Consider the following 19,115-nt stretch of genomic DNA (forward strand, 5'->3'; position numbering starts at 1 on the left):
ATGCTGTATTTTTGCTGTGTAGGCTACATGTCGTGTGCCTCCGGAGATGCAAATGAGTTCCATGTGCATTAATTGATTTTCAAAGCACTGATGTCAAAGTCAAAGTAGATATATTTAGCTGAATATAATGGGATCATACTGTATGGTGCCCAAACCACTGCTATTATGCCTTTATCCAAGTGTGTGTCACACTGCACATGATTTGTGACGTTTTTGGGCACGAGCACAATGGTACCTACCAAAACTTCTCTTTGGTGTGGTATTATAGTAAAATACATAACAAAACCTCAGGCGAAGGACACGATCTGTCACGCTTGTCTGTTAGTCCTACGATTAAAAATAAATAATAATGTTTCGCCTATAATAATGACATGCCCAGAATATATAGGGAGGCCGGGTTGAAAGTGGTTAAGACAAAGTGGTGGAAAAAGTACTAAAATGTTTTACTTAAGTAAAAGTATCAATACTGCAATGAAGAAATACTCTGTTACATTAAAAGTCATGGTAATCAAAATGTACTTGGGTAAAAGTACAAAAGTATTGGCATCAAAATATACTTAGTACCAAAAGTACATTTGTACATTTTAAAACGTGTGAAATGGGACATTCTGCATGATGAGTAGCCTACTTTTACTTTTGTACTTTAAGTATATTTTGATAGCAATACTTTTTTACTTTTCCTCAAGTCAATTTTGAATTCCGGACTTTTACTTGTTTACTTGTATTTCTACATTGCATTGTTGATACTTTTACTTAAGTAAAAAAAAAAAGTACTTTGTATACCACTGACAGTATGCTACTGTATGTGACGTTCAGTGGCCACGTGCTGCTGATAAACGCAGCTGGACTCTCCCAATGTGACAGTACTTTGACAATCAGATAGACTGTACTCTACCACACACCAAGGCTACCCCCCCCCCCCCCGGGGGTGCCTCTGTCCCTGCTTTATGACAAGGACATAACCTCCTCTAACAGTCTGTCTGTGTGTGTGTGTGTGTGTGTGTGTGTGTGTGTGTGTGTGTGTGTGTGTGTGTGTGTGTGTGTGTGTGTGTGTGTGTGTGTGTGTGTGCGTGCGTGCGTGCGTGTGTGTGCGTGCGTGTGAGAGAGAGAGAGAGAGAGAGAGAACTCACCAACAACATCGCCAACACCAGATCAATGAAACTCTCATGTGATTGTGCTTTAAAAAAAAACACACACACACACGCACACAAATATTTGAGATAAAATATCTGTGATTGAAATACCAAGTTGAACTTTTTCCAAAGAGTCGTTCAACTCAGTTTGAACGACTGTACAGTATATATGGATTGAAATGTTGTCACCCAATCACCAAATCTCTCATCTCACACACACGTACGTACACCCACACACGTACACACACACACACACACACACACACACACACACACACACACACACACACACACACACACACACACACACACACACACACACACACACACACACACACACACACACACACACACACACACACACACAGAGAGATCCTGACATTTGCTATTTGACCTCACTGACATCTCATATTTCAGCTCATAAGTTAGCCCTTATACTGTGTACAGTACATTATAGGCAGATCTAATTATGACAGCATGCCCCACACAAGCCTCTCTTTTTACTGCATTTATACTTCACTGCATGTCTGTGTGTGTCACCCGCTGAAAAAACTGCCGATCTACAAGCTGCACGACTGAGCTTGTGCATTGGCTATTTTCAGCCGGCGACAGCAAGCGACATGCAAGTATAAACCAGGCTCCTTCCTTCCCCGTCCATCTCCTATTTCCTTCTCCATGCCCAATAATTGAGCCCAGAGGAGAGGCTACTAGATCCTACACACACAAAACCAGAACAAATGGGAGCATCTGATTAGGCTAATATGTGAGCCTGAAATGTGATTATGATGTCATGAAAGCACTGTATGGCTTCCAGCGGTTAACATGCGTTGAAATTGCGACATCTGAGCTCCGGTTCAACTTGAGTCATCGTTTAATATAGTGGATCAATCTCCTCTGCATAAGTCTTGGCATATCTGATCTGTTTTAGTAGGGGAACAGTGTATGATATTCATTCATTCTAGTTTGAGTGATATACAGTATGGGTTCAAACAGAGACGAGATAGAGACATTTAAGGTCTTGGGGGATGGGCTAAGTCATGGTAAGGTCTTGAATAAAAGTATGATTGATATGTGTATGAACAGATATAGATGGAAAAACAAGGAATTTTGTAAAAAATCTATTTAGACTATTATAGACATTTTTAGAGAGCAAATGTTGTAGCACAGCAAAGCAATACCTCATAGATCTTTGTCATTTAAATAACTTAAATGTTCTAATTGAGCTCCACAGTGCAGATTAAACACACAAAAATGTGTTTAAAGGGGATGTACGTGATGTTTTTGTTAATAAAAAGAAAAGTTAAAGCTTCATGTTCCGATAGTAAGCCTAATCATTGAGTGAATAGTGTTTGTTCAGTAACAGGGGTCTCCCCCTTCTCTCCAGCTCTTTAGTAAACAGAAGATACATCATTCATCAGGAGACAGAACCCCACAAAGATAATTTAACAGCATAACATTTATTTGTTTCATCACTTCCAATTTCACTATTGTTTATCCTGCATGTATCCTGTCTTGAGTTCTCTCGCAACTACTTAAAGGAGTAGTTCACCCAAAATAATTACTTGTTTTCAATCAATTACACACCCCATGAAGCCTTGAATTCAAGGAGATTCTTTTTTCTTTTTTTTTTTGCATTCCTAAGCCAATAACTTGATTACCGGCGGAAAGATGCTAATGTATCCGGTAGGAGACTCAAAAGTTGACAATTTGAGTCTCCTACCGGAGAGACCGCCGGTCATCAGATTAAATCTTTTGGGTGAACTACTCCTTTAACGTTTACACCCCCCTTTGAGAAAAATAAAGCAAAGTAAAATCTAAAAATGGAACCAAAAACTGCCAATGAGACTAAAACCTGCTGGTCTGCCGCCACAGCTGACACATTTGTTCGCTGTCAATGATAAAAGGAGATAAAAAAAAGTCCAGATGCCAAATTCAGTCCCCCCTCCCCCTCCCCCCTCTCTCTGCTGGCCGGCCTAAAGATTAACGATTGACTGGGCATCTCGCTTCCAGGGGCATTTAGCCTGCCAGAGCTCTGTCTGTGTGCACTATACTGTATGCATGTACTGTATGTGTGCATGCAATACTGTATGCTTGAGCGTAACACAGTGGTGGACAATATACTGAAGTGAATACTAAACTAGGTATTCAAAAGTACAAATTACGCAGTAGGCTACATTTTCTTCTTATACTGTATCAATGAATTGCTGCATTTACATGTAGAACATATAAAAAATGTGAAAACAAGAAAATAATGAAAATAGCAGATCTACAAGCTCACAACAGCTGTGAGTGAGCATGTAGATCGCCATTTTATACCATTTGAAATAGGGCGTAAGCGGTTAATCGGTTCATTCTAGTTTGGGTCCATCCCTAGAGATGTAGTGGATTCAAAAGTACAATATTTCTATTTTAAATGTTGCGGAGTGAAAGTCCTGAGCTTGTTTAAAAAATATATATAATAACAATTATATATATAAATAAATGTACTTAGTTACTGTAGTTACTGTCCACCACTGGTACACATAGGCCTACAGTGTTTGTATGTGTTTCCGTTTGTCGCCGGCGGGGGTGATGAAATAAAAGGGGGGGGGGGGGGGCACACTACGTTTGAGAGCTACACATCAGGAAGTGGGTCATCTACTATATGCCAACCGACCAGGCAGCCAATCATGTCCACTGTCTGCCCTTCCTCCACCCTAAGGGCAAAAAAGAGGGCGTAGCTGCAATACCAGAAAGAGTGCACTGCAAAACGTGTGCACTGAGTGTTGTTTATTGACTCCGAGAGTGTACAAGTGGACCTGTAAGGGTCCGTTTGGTTACATTCGTACACTCTCAGAGTTAAAAAATCACACCCAGTGTGAAGTGGGCGATGGTCATCATAGTGATGGAAGCTCACTTTAAGAAAAAAAATATTTTTTGAAGTGCATAATCCTATTTATGGGTTATTAATGTCATCATGTGTCTCGCTAGCCAATCACAGTGCTGAAAGAGTCAGCCAATAGAGTCAGCCAATCACAGTACAGCTAGGGGTGTACTAATGAGCCAATCACAGTACAGCTAATGAGGTATCCCAACCCCACTTATAGGGGCGGCTACACCGCCCAAAAAACCCTTAAGGGTATGTATTCAGTCCAGCGTTTTACTGTCGTGCTCAAATGACATCATAACGACGGATAATGTATTTGGGGCAGCTATAGCTTAGTCCGGTGGTTCTTAAAGTGGGGTCTAGGGCCCCCCCTAGACCCCTTGCTTGATGATTAATTTGGGGGTCGTTGAGCTACATCTGCTATTTTTGAAAAATCTTGAAACTGCTGATTTAAAAGGCATTTGTAGAATCGACCTCAGGACTTAATGGGTTAATAGTCAGTAGAGAGGCTGTGTGGTAGATCAGAAGGTCACCGGTTCACGGTATCACTTTCAGAGCGAGCTGATGAGTGATACAAACATTCACAGCCAATCAACATCCGGCCTCCGACTTTACAGGAGTAGCGAAGATAAGACGAAGAAAGGGACAGATGTTTCAAAGCAACGCACGCACTCGCGCACTCGCGCGCGCACACACACACACACACACACACACACACACACACACACACACACACACACACACACACACACACACACACACACACACACACACACACACACACACACACACAGCTTCCCTTGCAAAGGAACCTGAGAGAGAGAGAGAGAGAGAGAGAGAGAGAGAGAGAGAGAGAGAACCTTTATCTCATGAGAAAAATTACTTTGTGATTCCCCATGTTGTCATAAAAGGCTCAATAAATGTCTTTCCGGCTGCTGTGGTCCTTGGATTGCGTAATAACAACTTTATTGATTGTGTGAGGTGTGAGCAACGCCGTCGTCACGGCGACAGCTGCGGAGAGACACATGAGGTAAACCATGGAGAACACACACATGAACACAGGTGGACAGACAGAGAGGACTTCTTCTTGACATAAGCTGCACATTGACCGGAGGAGGGCCCCTGAGATGGAGTGATTAAAAAAAACAAAGAGGATGGAAGACTTGCGTTTGCACTCCGTCGTATACGACAAAGTATAACCACTTAAACCCCATATTATGGGTAACCGGAGTCCCTCGGGGCTCAATACTAGTGTCTTTTCTGTTTTGCGTTATTGTGGGGCAAAGTTTCCGCAGAAAATAGCCGAACGACAAGCTCACAACGCGTCGCAGCGCGACGCGTTGTGAGCTTGTCGTTCGGCTATTTTCCGCGAACGCCTTCCCCACGACAAGGATGCTGGAGTTTAAGTGGTTGAATCAGGCTTCGGTTTTGTCACTCTACTGTGAGGTTGTTGAAACCACAGACATAATATACATAGACATAGCATTGGCCACTGGGATTGTACGTCAATGTCGCCGCCATATTGGTACGGGCCAACTTGCCCGTAAGTCCACTCACTGCAAGAAATATGCCTGAGTCGTGTATAAATACCTGAGACTAAAACCTTTTTTCATAACCATTAGTGTTACTAAAGATATTTTGGTATGAAAAAAAACACTTTTAATTTAACTAAGTACCCTGTATCACAGCATAACTACACGTCTGACATTTGTAACAAACCAAGCCACTTGAAAATCGGTTGGAAATTCAGCAAGTTATGATGATTACAATTATGGAGGGACCTCGTCGTGCTTCAATAGACATACATGGGGCATACGTGCATTAGGACGCACGGCTTGCTCCGACCAGTGTGGCGTCCGCGTCGTCGACGCATATTCGCGCCAGTGGCCAATGCTGTATCTACGTGTATGCTGTATATCTATGGTTGAACCCACTTGCTGGCTGTAGAGTCCCAATTGCAACCACATGCACAATAATGTGTGAAGGAAATTAGGCTTTATACTCGGTACTTTTTAGACTCAAACCAGAAACTCTTACAGGTGCAATTTCATTGCACCAACACCATGTGAACTTGAAATGCCTTTGAAAAGAGTTGGCTTGAATTAAAGGAAACCATTGCCAATTTTCAACCTGAACCCCATTCTTCTGATGCGACATCAATAATTTAGTGTGACAAATAAAATACCCTTTGGTCTTTGGTGTATTTCTCTGCGAAATGCCAAACAATTTCTCGTCGTCGAGCATCATTGACATGACATGAAAGGACACATTTAGGGCTTTTCACACAGGGAGAGATTGACGTGGACCACAATTAATTTCCAATGAGAGGCAATCGCGGGCAATCTGACAGGCGTAGCAGCGACTAGCGGGCGCACTCCTGTGAAACTCTCGAGTTTGTGCTTGTCTCACGCACGCGGCCGCCCGCTTTCTTTCTATGCAACATGTAGAATACAAATAAGACATAGGCTATTTTTGTCACACTCTTATTAATCTCGATAGGATAGGCCCAATAGGATTTAGGTTCAAAATGGGCCAAGTTTTCCATTAACTGTTCTCTATAATGACCAAATGACAATTCTGGAAAATATCATGGTTAATAATCATGATAATATCATGGTTAAATATCATGAAAATTCATTGGTTTGACCCAGTGGTGGAAAGTAACTAAGTGCATTTACTCAAGTACTGTACTGAAGTACTGTACAATTTTGAGACTTTTACTTTACTTGAGTATTTCCATGTTTTGATACTTTATATTTCTACTCCACTACATATCAGAGGCAAATATTGTACTTTTTACTCCGGTACAATTATTTGACAGCTTTAGTTACTAGTTACTTTGCAGATTTGGATTATTATTGCAAAAACATAATACTGCAGTAACAAATTAAGCTCTATTTTATACTAAATATACTATTTTATAGTATTTTTATACTTACTTTTTATACTAATTCGAAAACAGCTGTTCTACAAGTTTGCAGATCTGCTATTTTCAAGATTTGGACAAATTTGGTTACATCTGAGTACTCTCACTTTGGAACTGCAAGTACATTTTGATGCCCATACTTCTGTATTTTTACTCAGGTAAAATTTTGAATACAGGAATTTTACCCAAAAAATCTGAGTACTTCTTCCACCACTGGTATGACCTAGGACTCTTTAAGGCCTAGTTCAAATTGCACTGTTAAACATTGCGTCAAATGCATCGTGTTAGCACTTGTAGATAGGACACAGTCGTCAGCTGACAGAGCGGAGAAATGTATTCAACTACAATTCAGCTAGAGTTATAAAGCAGCCATAGGCATTCCTCTGTGGAATTACTTCTCCTGTCCTACAACCACACATCCCAAGCACCAACAGTCTGGAAGAGAAGAGACAGACGGGCTATACTGCATTGCACTTAGTTTAAGGCAACAAAAAAAAATGTTTGCAGTTGGGAAGCAATGTAAACTTAAGGCAGCATGGATTGAATGTCTTGCATGTTTTACATAAAAAAAAGTATTAAAAACGACGTCATCAAACGCGATGCGTATTCACTCACGTGGAGCACATACCAAGTAGTAGTGCTTTTTTTTTCACAAAAACGGCAAACAAAAGATTTTAAATGCACTCTCTCCCAGCCCATAAATAATAAAAACACAACTCGTACCTAAAACGCAAACTTTGTGCATGTACATGTATGAACCACGTACAATAGGTACTGTACATAGACATGGTCATATATAAATACTTCAAATTGTACTTCAATGCAGCCACACTCCCGAATCGCAGGATCCCTTGATCCATCCCCCCCCCCCTCCCCAAATAAAATAAAAACATAAATCATAGTCTCTTTTCTTCATTTTTGCAATACTTTCATTTAGCACAGTGAGAGGCCCGACCCAATTTGAAGGTAGAATGGTTGCAGTTTGTTTACTCCAGTTATTCTCCAGTTCCACTTGTCCTTGTTTCACTTCTCTCTCTTGAAGCCTTGAGTTATACTTTAAGTCACGTGCCGGTGTCGCGGATCGACAAAAAATAGCCGATCTGCAAGCTCACAGTGCGTCGCAATATTTCCGGGTACGCGACGTCGCACGTAACAAAAGTACGTCAAGCCCTTTGCTCTCTCCATCACTTTTCCATAATGCAGAAGAGAGCAGTGAGAGAAATTCCGAGGCAAAACATGAAAAGGAAGGAAGATTTAACCCATTCGATCTCTGTCATTTTTTTTTATTTTTTATTTGAGTTACAAATGTTCGCTTTAAAATATATATATCCAAAGATTTGCACACATTTTCACGAATTTAGCTCTTAGCTCTTAGCTCTTAGCTCTTAGCTCTTAGCTCGGTGCCGAGCTATTAGCTTGTATATCTGCTATTTTTGAATAGCAATTTGAATATTTTTTGAAAAGAAATCCTTAAAGCGTCAGAGACGCGTTCCCGGATTGAATGGGTTAAAAAAAAAAAGCAGGTAAAGGAAAAGAGTAACAAGGTGAAAAAAATAAGGAACGACAAACGAAAAGATACAAAAAAACAATACGCTGAGGCTGATACTGTCGAAGGTATCCAAAGGCCAGTCCTGGTCAGTTTGAAATCAGTCACATAAGAATAACAACAACAACAACAACGTCACGGTCACAGTTCATCAGTATTTGGGCGGGATGACGACCACGGCGTCGCCGACCTTTGGCCGCCACATCAGCACCTGGGCGTCGTTGGCGTTGGGCTTGACCATGGCGTTGGCGGGGATGGGCTCGCTCTTGCCCGCCAGCACCCGCGGCTGCTCCTGGGCCACGGGCTCGCGCAGCGCCGCCCGGTGGCCCAGCGGCCGGTGCGGGTCCACCGCGATGTGCAGCTGCATCCTCCAGCGGACCGTCTGCAGCACCAGGCTCTCCTGCGTGGCCTGGTTCACCGCCACCAGCCACGTGGTGAAGCTCTGGTCGCGGCGGATGCTGCTCAGCTGCGGCACGTTGCTGTCGCTGACGGGCACGCCCCACGTCACGCTGGGGTAGAAGTTGTCGTTCATGCTCACGGTGAACTTGCTGTCCTTCTTGGTGGGCCCCACCACGGTGCAGGTCTCCGTGGTGTTGCCGTACCACGGGTAGTTGACGCCGTCCGAGTCGCTGATGGCCGCGATCCGGCCGTCGCGCAGGTCCGGGAGCTCCCAGCTCGACCTGTTGGAGGAAGATGAGGATATGGAGTCAAGGGGTGATGCTTTCCTCAAAAACAAAGTGTAGAGACCAAGTGGTTCTGCAACTTTCTTTTTTAATTTCATCCCCAGGTTTGATCCGACGTTATCTCTGGAACTCCTATCTACACTGTAAACTTCTCTCAGAGTTTCAGACCTCTTTCGACAGAACTCTTTGGAGTAGTCTTAGCATTCTGTTAATTCCCCATGTCCCACGGGCCTAAATTATGACGCGCCTTCACTAAAGCCTTAAAATAAAGCAGATTAAGTGAATTTAAAAAAATGAAATCTATTTTGCATGAAGAAACAACATGTCATTAATCACAAACTTGAATTTATTCAGTGGACACCACAAATTTTTATTACAACAACCCTGAGGTTCATTTATCAATATTATTGTCCCATTTAGACCTGGAACCCCAATACATAACTATACCTTTCAAGCTGGGAACCCCCTTTGGGGTTCTTGTTGCTATGTACAGTAGCTATATAGCAACATACATTTTTATAATTTTTTAATAAATATTTGAAGTTTTTCTGAAAACTTAGGTCGTGATTTAGAAGGTGTTTTTAGAATCGGCCTCAGGTCTAAAAGGGTTAAGATACTGCAGAGTATCAAAATGAAACTACATTTTCATTATGAGCATAGAAATGAAACTACATTTTCATTATGAGCATAGAAACGAAACTACATTTTCATTATGAGCATAGAAACGAAACTACATTTCCATTATGAGCATAGAAACGAAATTACATTTTCATTATGAGCACAGAAATGAAACTGCCTTTTCATTATCAAAATGAAACTACTGATGGGAAATATATTTGAGCAGGACAGCCTACCACGCCTGAAACACAGACGTTATTAAGCTAAAATCCAGAGAGAAAACCACATCTTTGGAGATGTCAATGTTAAAAACAGTGGTCAGAACGTGTAAGCATATATGTAGATGGGTAGATAGATTAGATAGATTAGATTACTAGATCGATAAGAGTAGATAGATAGATAGATAGATAGATAGATAGATAGATAGATAGATAGATAGATAGATAGATAGATAGATAGATAGATAGATAGATAGATAGATAGATAGATAGATAGATAGATAGATAGACAGACAGACAGATAGATAGATAGATAGACAGACAGATAGATCCATCGATCCGAGCTCAGCTCTGAGAATGCAAGGTAAAAAAAAGGAAATGGTTCAGAACATTGTAAGACACCCGAGAGCCAGCTAGGGAACCGTGTAAAGCGCTGGTCTGTCTATCGATTTCTGCACTGGCAGGCCGGCATGGACTCGCAGGAGATGACCTTTCCTGTGCTAGAGTTGTAGGATCAGCAGAATGGAGGAGCTCTGTGAGATCACATGACATGCCCGCCTGGTCTGAGGCTGCACCGCAATTTATGCATTCACGCAGCAAGTTTTAGCACAAACACACACACACACACAGTAGCAAATCCTCAGTCTTAATTTAACTCTGAGAGTGGACAAAATGTAACCATTTGGTTACATTTTGTCCATTCTCAGAGTTACAATCAGTGGTGTAAAGTGACTAAGTACATTTACTCAAGTACTGTGCTGAAGTACAATTTTAACGTATTTTTACTTTACTCAAGTATTTCCAGTTTTCAGTACTTTTACTTCTACTCCACTACATCTCAGAGGCAAAGATTGTACTTTTACTCCACTACAATTATTTGACAACTTTAGTTACTGGTTACTTTTCAGATATAAATTATGATGAAACATACATTAACCACTTCAGCCCTATTTTATACAATACAATAGGCTATTTGAAAATAGCCGATCTACAAGCTCGCAACGCGTTGCGATGCGACAGGTTGTGATCTTGTAGATCTGCTATTTTAAACATGTTAGTACTTACGTATATTTTGATGCCAATACTTTTGTACTATTACTCAAGTAACATTTTGAACACAGGCCTTTTACTTGTAACAGAGTAATTCTATATTGCAGTATTGATACATTTACTTAAGTAAAACATGCAAGTACCTTTTCCACCGGTTACAATATGGATAAATTGATAAGCACAATAACAACTAGCCCTTTAAGTGTATACGCATGCATTTGTATTCTGACAAGTTACTTTGTCTAGTTCTGAATCGATCCCTTTTGCAGGACATATTGGAGAAGTTTGTCTGGAGCATTTATCTTAACAACATGCCTAAAATATGGACTTAACTCCCTCCTGGCAAGCACCAGAATCTGCCTCAGAATATCTTCAATTATTCATCACTCATGAACACCTAAAATTTTATATAAATCACTCAGTTCACTTCAATCAATTTTAAGACTACAAAATACCCCACCAACATGAGCATTGAAGATCAGTGATGGAAAAAGTACTCCATTAGTAAAAGTATCAATACTGCAATGTAGAAATACACTGTTACAAGTAAAAGTCCGGATTTTCTTTTTAAAAGTACAAAAGTGTTTGGTATCAAAATGTAAAAGTACTCATTATGCAGAATGTCCCATTTCTCAAGTTTTCAAAGATTTACAGGCTCACAATGCGCGATGCGACGCATTGTGAGCTTGTAGATCTGCTATTTTCAAAGGGCCGAAATATAGAGCACCGAAGTCTGACGTAATTTACGCATCCTACCTGAGTCGCATTTTCCCCCCTGTTAATTCCCATAGACGTGTTTAATATCGCCTCAAATAAGAACTGTGTTCCAAAAATAAACAAATGATCCCGGCGGATTCACTCATTATGGATATGAAGCATCAACTGACGGTGAGAAAAAGCGAATGTTACTTCCGCCGAATTAGTTACATTTTCGTCAGAAACGGACTGTTTCAAATATGAGTGACTGACTATCATAAACGATACAGAGCCTCCTCCCTGACAATATCGCAGAGACAGTTTGTTTGTTTTTGGACCACAATTCTTATATGAGACGATTCTATGATGACCCAATGTTATTCTTCATAGAGAAATTACTTTACGACCCAGGGGATGAACGAGTGACGTCAGGACTTCTGTACTCTATAGTATGCCTCTCTCTCTCTCTCTCTCTCTCTCTCTCTCTCTCTCTCTCTCTCTCTCTCTCTCTCTCTCTCTCTCTCTCTCTCTCTCTCTCTCTCTCTCTCTCTCTCTCTCTCTCTCTCTCTCTCTCTCTCTCTCTCTCTCTCTCTCTCTCTCTCTCTCTCTCTCTCTCTCTCTCTCTCTCTCTCTCTCTCTCTCTCTCTCTCTCTCTCTCTCTCTCTCTCTCTCTCTCTCGTACTAGCCAGTATTGATTTTGTCGACTAAAACTATGACGAAAAATGTTCGTCGACTACCTTTTTTTTGACAAAAACTAAATAAAAACGAAATAAAAACTAAGCTACGATGACTAAAACTAGACGAAATATAATGACAATTTCGTCAACAAATAAAAACTATACTAAAATGTTAGTGAGGGACTAGTGGAGAAGAGATCCAGTAGAACTAAGACATGTCATTTTTGGTTTGGTTGCGCTCGGATGTTGCAGATCTACAAGCTCACAACGCGTCACGCTGCGATGCGTTGTGAGCTTGTAGATCGGCTATTTTCAGCTTGCAACCAAGGGTAACATCAGCCATTACGACGCCATCAAGGCCCGCCAAAATACATTATAGTCGACTAAATCAACTGTAGATTTAGTCGACTATAATCTTATGATATTTCAACTGTACTTGGACCACGTTTTTCCATCTACAACAAATCTCTTCGCCAAAAATAGCCGATCCACAATCTCAAAAGCATGTAAGCGTGTAGATCTGCTATTTTTGGCAAATTACCCCCCCAGAATAGGGATGCTGCATGGGGCTCAAGTGCTTAAATATTTCAAAAAGTCAAAAATTCGTCTGAAAAGTCTGAAAATCGGAGGAGGTACTTCTGTGGCATACTGGCATCGTGAACATAAAGAAAAAGAAAAACAAGTGTTGCTTAAGTGTTGTTTGTCCTGCACCTAGGGATTCAAGTGGATGTGCATGCACTTTTCATACTGGCAGTGTCAGTGCCGGATTTATAGGAGTTGAGGCCCGTGGGCTAGAGTAATTTTCGAGGCCCCCCTGGCGCGGCGTGTGCATGCTTGCCCCCTTCGCGCAGCCGCTCGTATTTTTTTTTGCGGTTCTGGGCGGATTGGGTTCGTTTTTTTCGCGGTTCTGGGCGGATTGGGTTCGTTTTTTTTCCAGTTTTTGTTTTTTGGCATATAAAAAATAAATAAAAAAAATAATATATATATATTTATTTTTTTTGCCAAAAAAATCGGAGGCCCCCCCAGTTGGAGGCCCGTGGGCTGCAGCCCACCCTAGCCCAACGGTAAGTCCGGCCCTGGGCAGTGTGCACAAGAACGTTGGCACTGATCGGCCCAACAGTTTGCTAGATTAGCTCAGAAGAACACTCAACACACAAACAGACAGAGAGACAGACAGACAGACAGACAGACAGACAGACACGGACAGACAGACAGACAGACAGACAGACAGACAGACAGACAGACAGACAGACAGAGCACAGACCCTCTCCGCTAGACTCCTGCAGACTGCAGAGCCATGCCGTAATAAGTGAATATGTATGTTTTTTCCCCAAACTAAAAGTGCGTGAGGTGAATGTAGACTAGAGTGTACTCTGACACTGAGATAGAAGGTTGGCCTAGAGATAGGGTACAATTAATCACTGCATCCTTGAGCCTTATGTGTTGGGGTTAGTGTGTGTGTGTGTGTGTGTGTGTGTGTGTGTGTGTGTGTGTGTGTGTGTGTGTGTGTGTGTGTGTGTGTGTGTGTGTGTGTGTGTGTGTGTGTGTGTGTGTGTGTGTGTGTGTGTGTGCGCACGCACAGTGTGTGTGTGTGTGTGTGTGTGTGTGTGTGTGTGCGTACTTGTGTGTGTGTGTGTGTGTGTGCGTACTTGTGTGCGTGTGTGAGTGTGTGCGTGCCTGTGGATGTGTTCCAAATACACTCATTATATCCATGTTCATAATTAAACGCACGCACGCACGCACGCACACACACACACACACACACACACACACACACACACACACACACACACACACACACACACACACACACACACACACACACACACACACACACACACACACACACACACACACACACACACACACACACTTTATACTACACTTTGTACTTAGACCACTTTTCTCTGTCTACACCTAATCTCTTCGCCAAAGAAAATAGCCCAGCTTGTTTGACCGGCAATGTTTTGGTAATGCTCCCCTCAGAATATGGATGCTGCAGCTCAAGTGGTTAAGAGTGAACGAGAACGCACGCGCGCGCGCTCGCGCGAGAGAGAGAGACAGACAGACAGACACAGAGAGAATGGAACTCAGTGTTTACGGTGTGTTTTGAATTCAGGACACGTATTCAGAGCCAACTGACAAATCATCCACAGCAGCAACCTGAGCCGTTCTGTCCAATTACAGCATCCCGAAAGTTTACTGAAATAACTGGCATTACGTTATACGTGGGATGAGAGTCCCGACGGAGATAGCGGCAGACTCTCGTCTTGTATCCAACTGTAAGTGTAAACTTGTTTCCCCCCTAATCTTTTTTTACCTTTTTTCTCCCAATTAAGTTGTTAAACAATTTCCCCACACTCGCACATCTACGCTTTCAGGTGGAAAGATATGTCCAAAACCATTACTGTCCAGGAAATGGAAAAAAGAACCTGTGTTCCAATGTTCCAATGCAGTTGGTATTTAGTCACAAGCTCTTGTTAATACCTTTTATTGGTTAAATATGTATATAAGACACTTAAACAATGAAGATTTCACTTGGACAAACAGAAAATCCTAAATAGCAAAAACAGACGCTCTACAAGCTCACAACGTGTCGCATTTCGGCGCGTTGTGAGCTTGCAGATAGGCAATTTTTTGCTGCTTTTGCGTCACACTGTAGTACGACGAAGTAGGGCGTTAATTTACAAAACAAAACCGTAAAGAGTTGAAATATGGATATAGAAGGTTTCTGTCCGAACGCAACGACCCTATAGGGTCCCTATTCTGGGCCTGTCATCATAAGAAAACACAATAGCAGTGTTTGGATGGAGTAGCAACAAGAGATGTGTTGCACTGTGTCGACAAAATAAATCATAATGGGAATTTTTGAGAACATCAGCTATAGACATAATAGACTATGGAAGGGTTTTTGCAAATGGAAAATATTCTTTTGTCAGACAATTGCTCAGGCAAGCATTGTTAACATACAAAATGAAATGTCTGAAATCTGAACAATTAAGACGACTACTATCATTTTCTTTACGCAGAAGGTCCTAAAACACAATTTTTCCCCCCCTAGGGTTCAAAACCATAAGAAAACATACGTCCAGTTGTAGCTCTGGAAAATAACCAGTTGCATACAAGATGCATTTGATAGAAATATGGTTCTCTCTCTCTCTCTGAAGTTCCTATCTCACACTCATAAATAGACACACAGCTAGACTGGGGTGGGGGTGTTGGGAGGGAACAGTGTCTGTAATCTTTGATGTGCAGCCCTGAAACATCTTCTGTTGCAATGGATGTAGATAAGGTGTATTTTGGACATGCATCAACTTGTGGTCGCCCACTACAGGATGTATGGCATTGTTTAACATGACAACAAGTTCCACGCACGCACGCACGCACGCACGCACGCACGCACGCACGCACGCACGCACGCACGCACGCACACACACACACACACACACACACACACACACACACACACACACACACACACACACACACACACACACACACACACACACACACACACACACACACACACACACACACACACACACACACACACACACACACACACACACACACACACACACACGAACAAAACTCTGAGCAGAGGAAATGAAACATTCGAGTTTAAAGAAAGATACTCCCACAGCGTATTAAGCAGTAGCAGTGTGGATTATAAACACATTCAACTTTGACTTTGTAATTGTTCATATGTTTGTATACTACAGTAGTTATAAAAGGCTAGATAATAGTGAATTTGCCTTTTGCATTACGCAACTTGTACAAATTGTACACATAATGTTTTCCATCTCCAAGTCCTACCATTGATATATAAAATATATTATTTATGCTTCAGAAAAGATTGCAGCATCTATAATATGGTATTTTCCAGTCCAGAGGCTATGGACACCCACAATCACCATGACACCAACTGAAATGATCTAAGTAAAACAAATAAAATAAATAAACACATCCTAGAATTAATGTACACATCTGAGGAGTATGTTTACAACTTTGTCAAAGGCATTCTCTTCAACAGTAAACTAGTACATTTACTTCAGTACAATTTTGAGGTAGTTTTACTTTACTGGAGTATTTCCAATTGTCTATACTTTTACTTCTACTCCACTACATCTCAGAGGGAAATATTGTACTTTTACTCCACTACAATTATTTGAAAACTTTAGTTACTTGTAACTTTGCAGATATAAATGATTACATAATAAAACATACATTAAACACTATTTGAAAATAGCCGATCTACAAGCTCACAACGCGTCGCATCGCAACGCGTTGTGAGCTTGTAGATCTGCTATTTTCAAACATTTTAGTACTTTTACTTTTGGTACTTAAAGTACATTTAGATACCAAAATGTACTAATACAGAGGTTACAGGTTTGCAACCATTACTTTGAAGAACGCAACAGTGATTATTCTTTCATATTTTAGGGGCTTTTCTGCCTTCATGTGATAGTACAGTGGAGATTCACAGGAAACGGGGAAAGAGTCGGGGAGTGGCGCGTATGGGTCCGTCGGTCTCGGGAATCAAACCCATGTGCGCGTGATTATGAATCGATTATTCTATCGATTAACGAACGAATCGATTAACCAGTACCACTTAAGCATTATAATGTTATACTTCTGTCGCACAACGGTGTCATGGAAAAAAGTTAAATGAGCAGATCGTCAAGCTCACAACGCATCGCAACGCATTGTGAGCTTGTAGATCAGCTATTTTCACTATTTTCTTTATTTGTTTTTCGCTTTTTAGCCCCTTTTTCTCCACCAATTTAGTCGTTATGCCAATTGATAATTGATCCCCACACACATTTCTGTTGTCACTGCTGTTGCATCCTATTGACTCACCTGCCAGTGACCACCGGGAGGACATAAGAGCCTTCGTCCTACTCCTCCCGCCCCAACACTCCCTGCAGACAGGTGCCACCCCAGCCCATAGTGACTATTATCATCCTACCCGCCCGGCTTCCCTCCCCCGAACACGGGCCAATTGTGTTCGTGTAGAGTCTAGACGCTCGACAAAGCCAGATGCGCCACGGTGGATTCAAACCCACAACCTCCGCGGAGGTGGGCAGGCCAGGCACCAGTGTTGATTTCGTCGACTAAAACTATGACGAAAAATGTTCGTCGACTACCTTTTTTCACTGACGAAAACTAAATAAAAACAAAATAAAACAAAGCTACGATGACTAAAACTAAGACTAAATATATTGACAATTTCGTCAACAAATAAAAACTTGACTAAAATGACTAGTGGAGAAGAGATAATTTTATGTTTGGTTGCGCTCGGGCGTTGCGCTCTGAAAATAGCAGATCGGCTATTTTCAGCATGCAACCAACTGTAAAATCAGCCATTACGACGCCATCAAGGCGTCGTAATGGCTCGTAATGGCAGTCGACTAAAATACATTTTAGTCGACTGAATCAACTGTAGATTTAGTCAACTAAAATCTTATGATATTTAGTCAACTAAAACTAGTCAAAAACTAAAACATTTCAGAGGACTTTTGGCCAAGAGATTGGTGTAGAGGGGGAACAAAGGGAGTGGACCAAACACAGACCCCTGGGGAACCCCAATCAACAAAGAATATAGAGTTAAAGTGGTTAAGCTCCAAAATGTGTATTCTGTTCCTTGATTCTACAGTCAAAGCACACCAATACACCAACTTCTTCTCTTATTTTCTTTTATATAAAGCTACCAACCTGTAGTAGCTATGTCTACTAATGAAGTTGACAGTGTTCTAGCTACTCCTGCTTGGCCTTCAGTGACTGTTTGGATTACTTCAAGGATTACCTCAAACTAAAAGAAAGACATAATAAAAAAGGAGGGATGGGTGGGGGGCACTGGAATATCAACAATTCAAAATAAAAGACAAGACCAAGAGAAGTCACACTAATTGTGACAGGATCACACAATGATTCCTTTTTTTTTTGTGACAGTTTCAGGGTCTTCTGTTTTTCTCTCGTGTTTCTATTCTCTCTTCTACAATTCCACTGAATTTAATGGTTTTAGTAGAATGCATTGTGTGCCTGAATGTCTATGGATTTTGACCATGACTTGTCATGACATGACTTGACCTCCAACCTCATTGTGAGCCTGGAGGTCCATTCAGCTGTTCTTATCAGTGATGAACAAAACCTCCTAACTCCACTTTTTGTTTTGTTTTTTCAATTCCTGAAAATGTACATTTTGGAGTTGGCTGGTTTCTGCCCGGCAGCAGAGATATGCATTGACTGCATAACCCTGGCGTCCCTCTTTTGGGCACATTTTCTTAATGTCAAAAACTTTTACACCTTTTTTGGGCGGTGTAGCCGCCCCTACAAGTGGGTTTGGGACACCTCATTAGTACACCCTTCGCTGTACTGTGATTGGCTCATAATAGCACACCCCTCTACATTAGTACACCCCTAACTGTACTGTGATTGGCTGACTCTATTGGCTGACTCTATTCAGCACTGTGATTGGCTAGCGAGACACATGATGAAATTAATAACCTATAAATAGGACTATGCACTTAAAAAAAACACTTTTTTTTAAAGTGAGCTTCCATCACTGTGATAACCACTGTGACGACCACACCGCCCACTTCACACTGGGTGTGATTTATTTTATTTTTTATAGCCTATACAATAGTGCTGCACGATTCTTGCTCAAATGTGAATCACGATTTTCCTCCATAAGAATTGAGA

At 41.4% G+C, this 19,115-nt stretch overlaps 1 protein-coding gene across 4 annotated transcripts in view; it reads right to left on the bottom strand.

Annotated features, from left to right (window-relative positions):
* Nucleotides 1–4,939: 4,939 nt before the first annotated feature.
* Nucleotides 4,940–19,115, bottom strand: part of fam78ab (family with sequence similarity 78 member Ab) — a 17,047-nt gene continuing 2,871 nt past the window's right edge. For 2 of the 4 annotated variants that reach the window (XM_080418629.1, XM_080418628.1), the window contains one exon: nucleotides 4,940–9,151. In XM_080418629.1, the coding sequence (XP_080274755.1) occupies nucleotides 8,623–9,151 (529 nt within the window). In that variant the 3' untranslated portion in view covers nucleotides 4,940–8,622. Of the gene's footprint in view, nucleotides 9,152–18,128; nucleotides 18,212–19,115 lie in introns of those variants that run through there. The other 2 variants (XR_013932435.1, XM_080418630.1) reach the window with 2 other exon arrangements.

The sequence above is a fragment of the Gymnoscopelus braueri genome (assembly GCF_963280865.1).
Source record: "Gymnoscopelus braueri genome assembly, chromosome: 22".
NCBI classification, from domain to species: Eukaryota; Metazoa; Chordata; class Actinopteri; order Myctophiformes; family Myctophidae; genus Gymnoscopelus; species Gymnoscopelus braueri.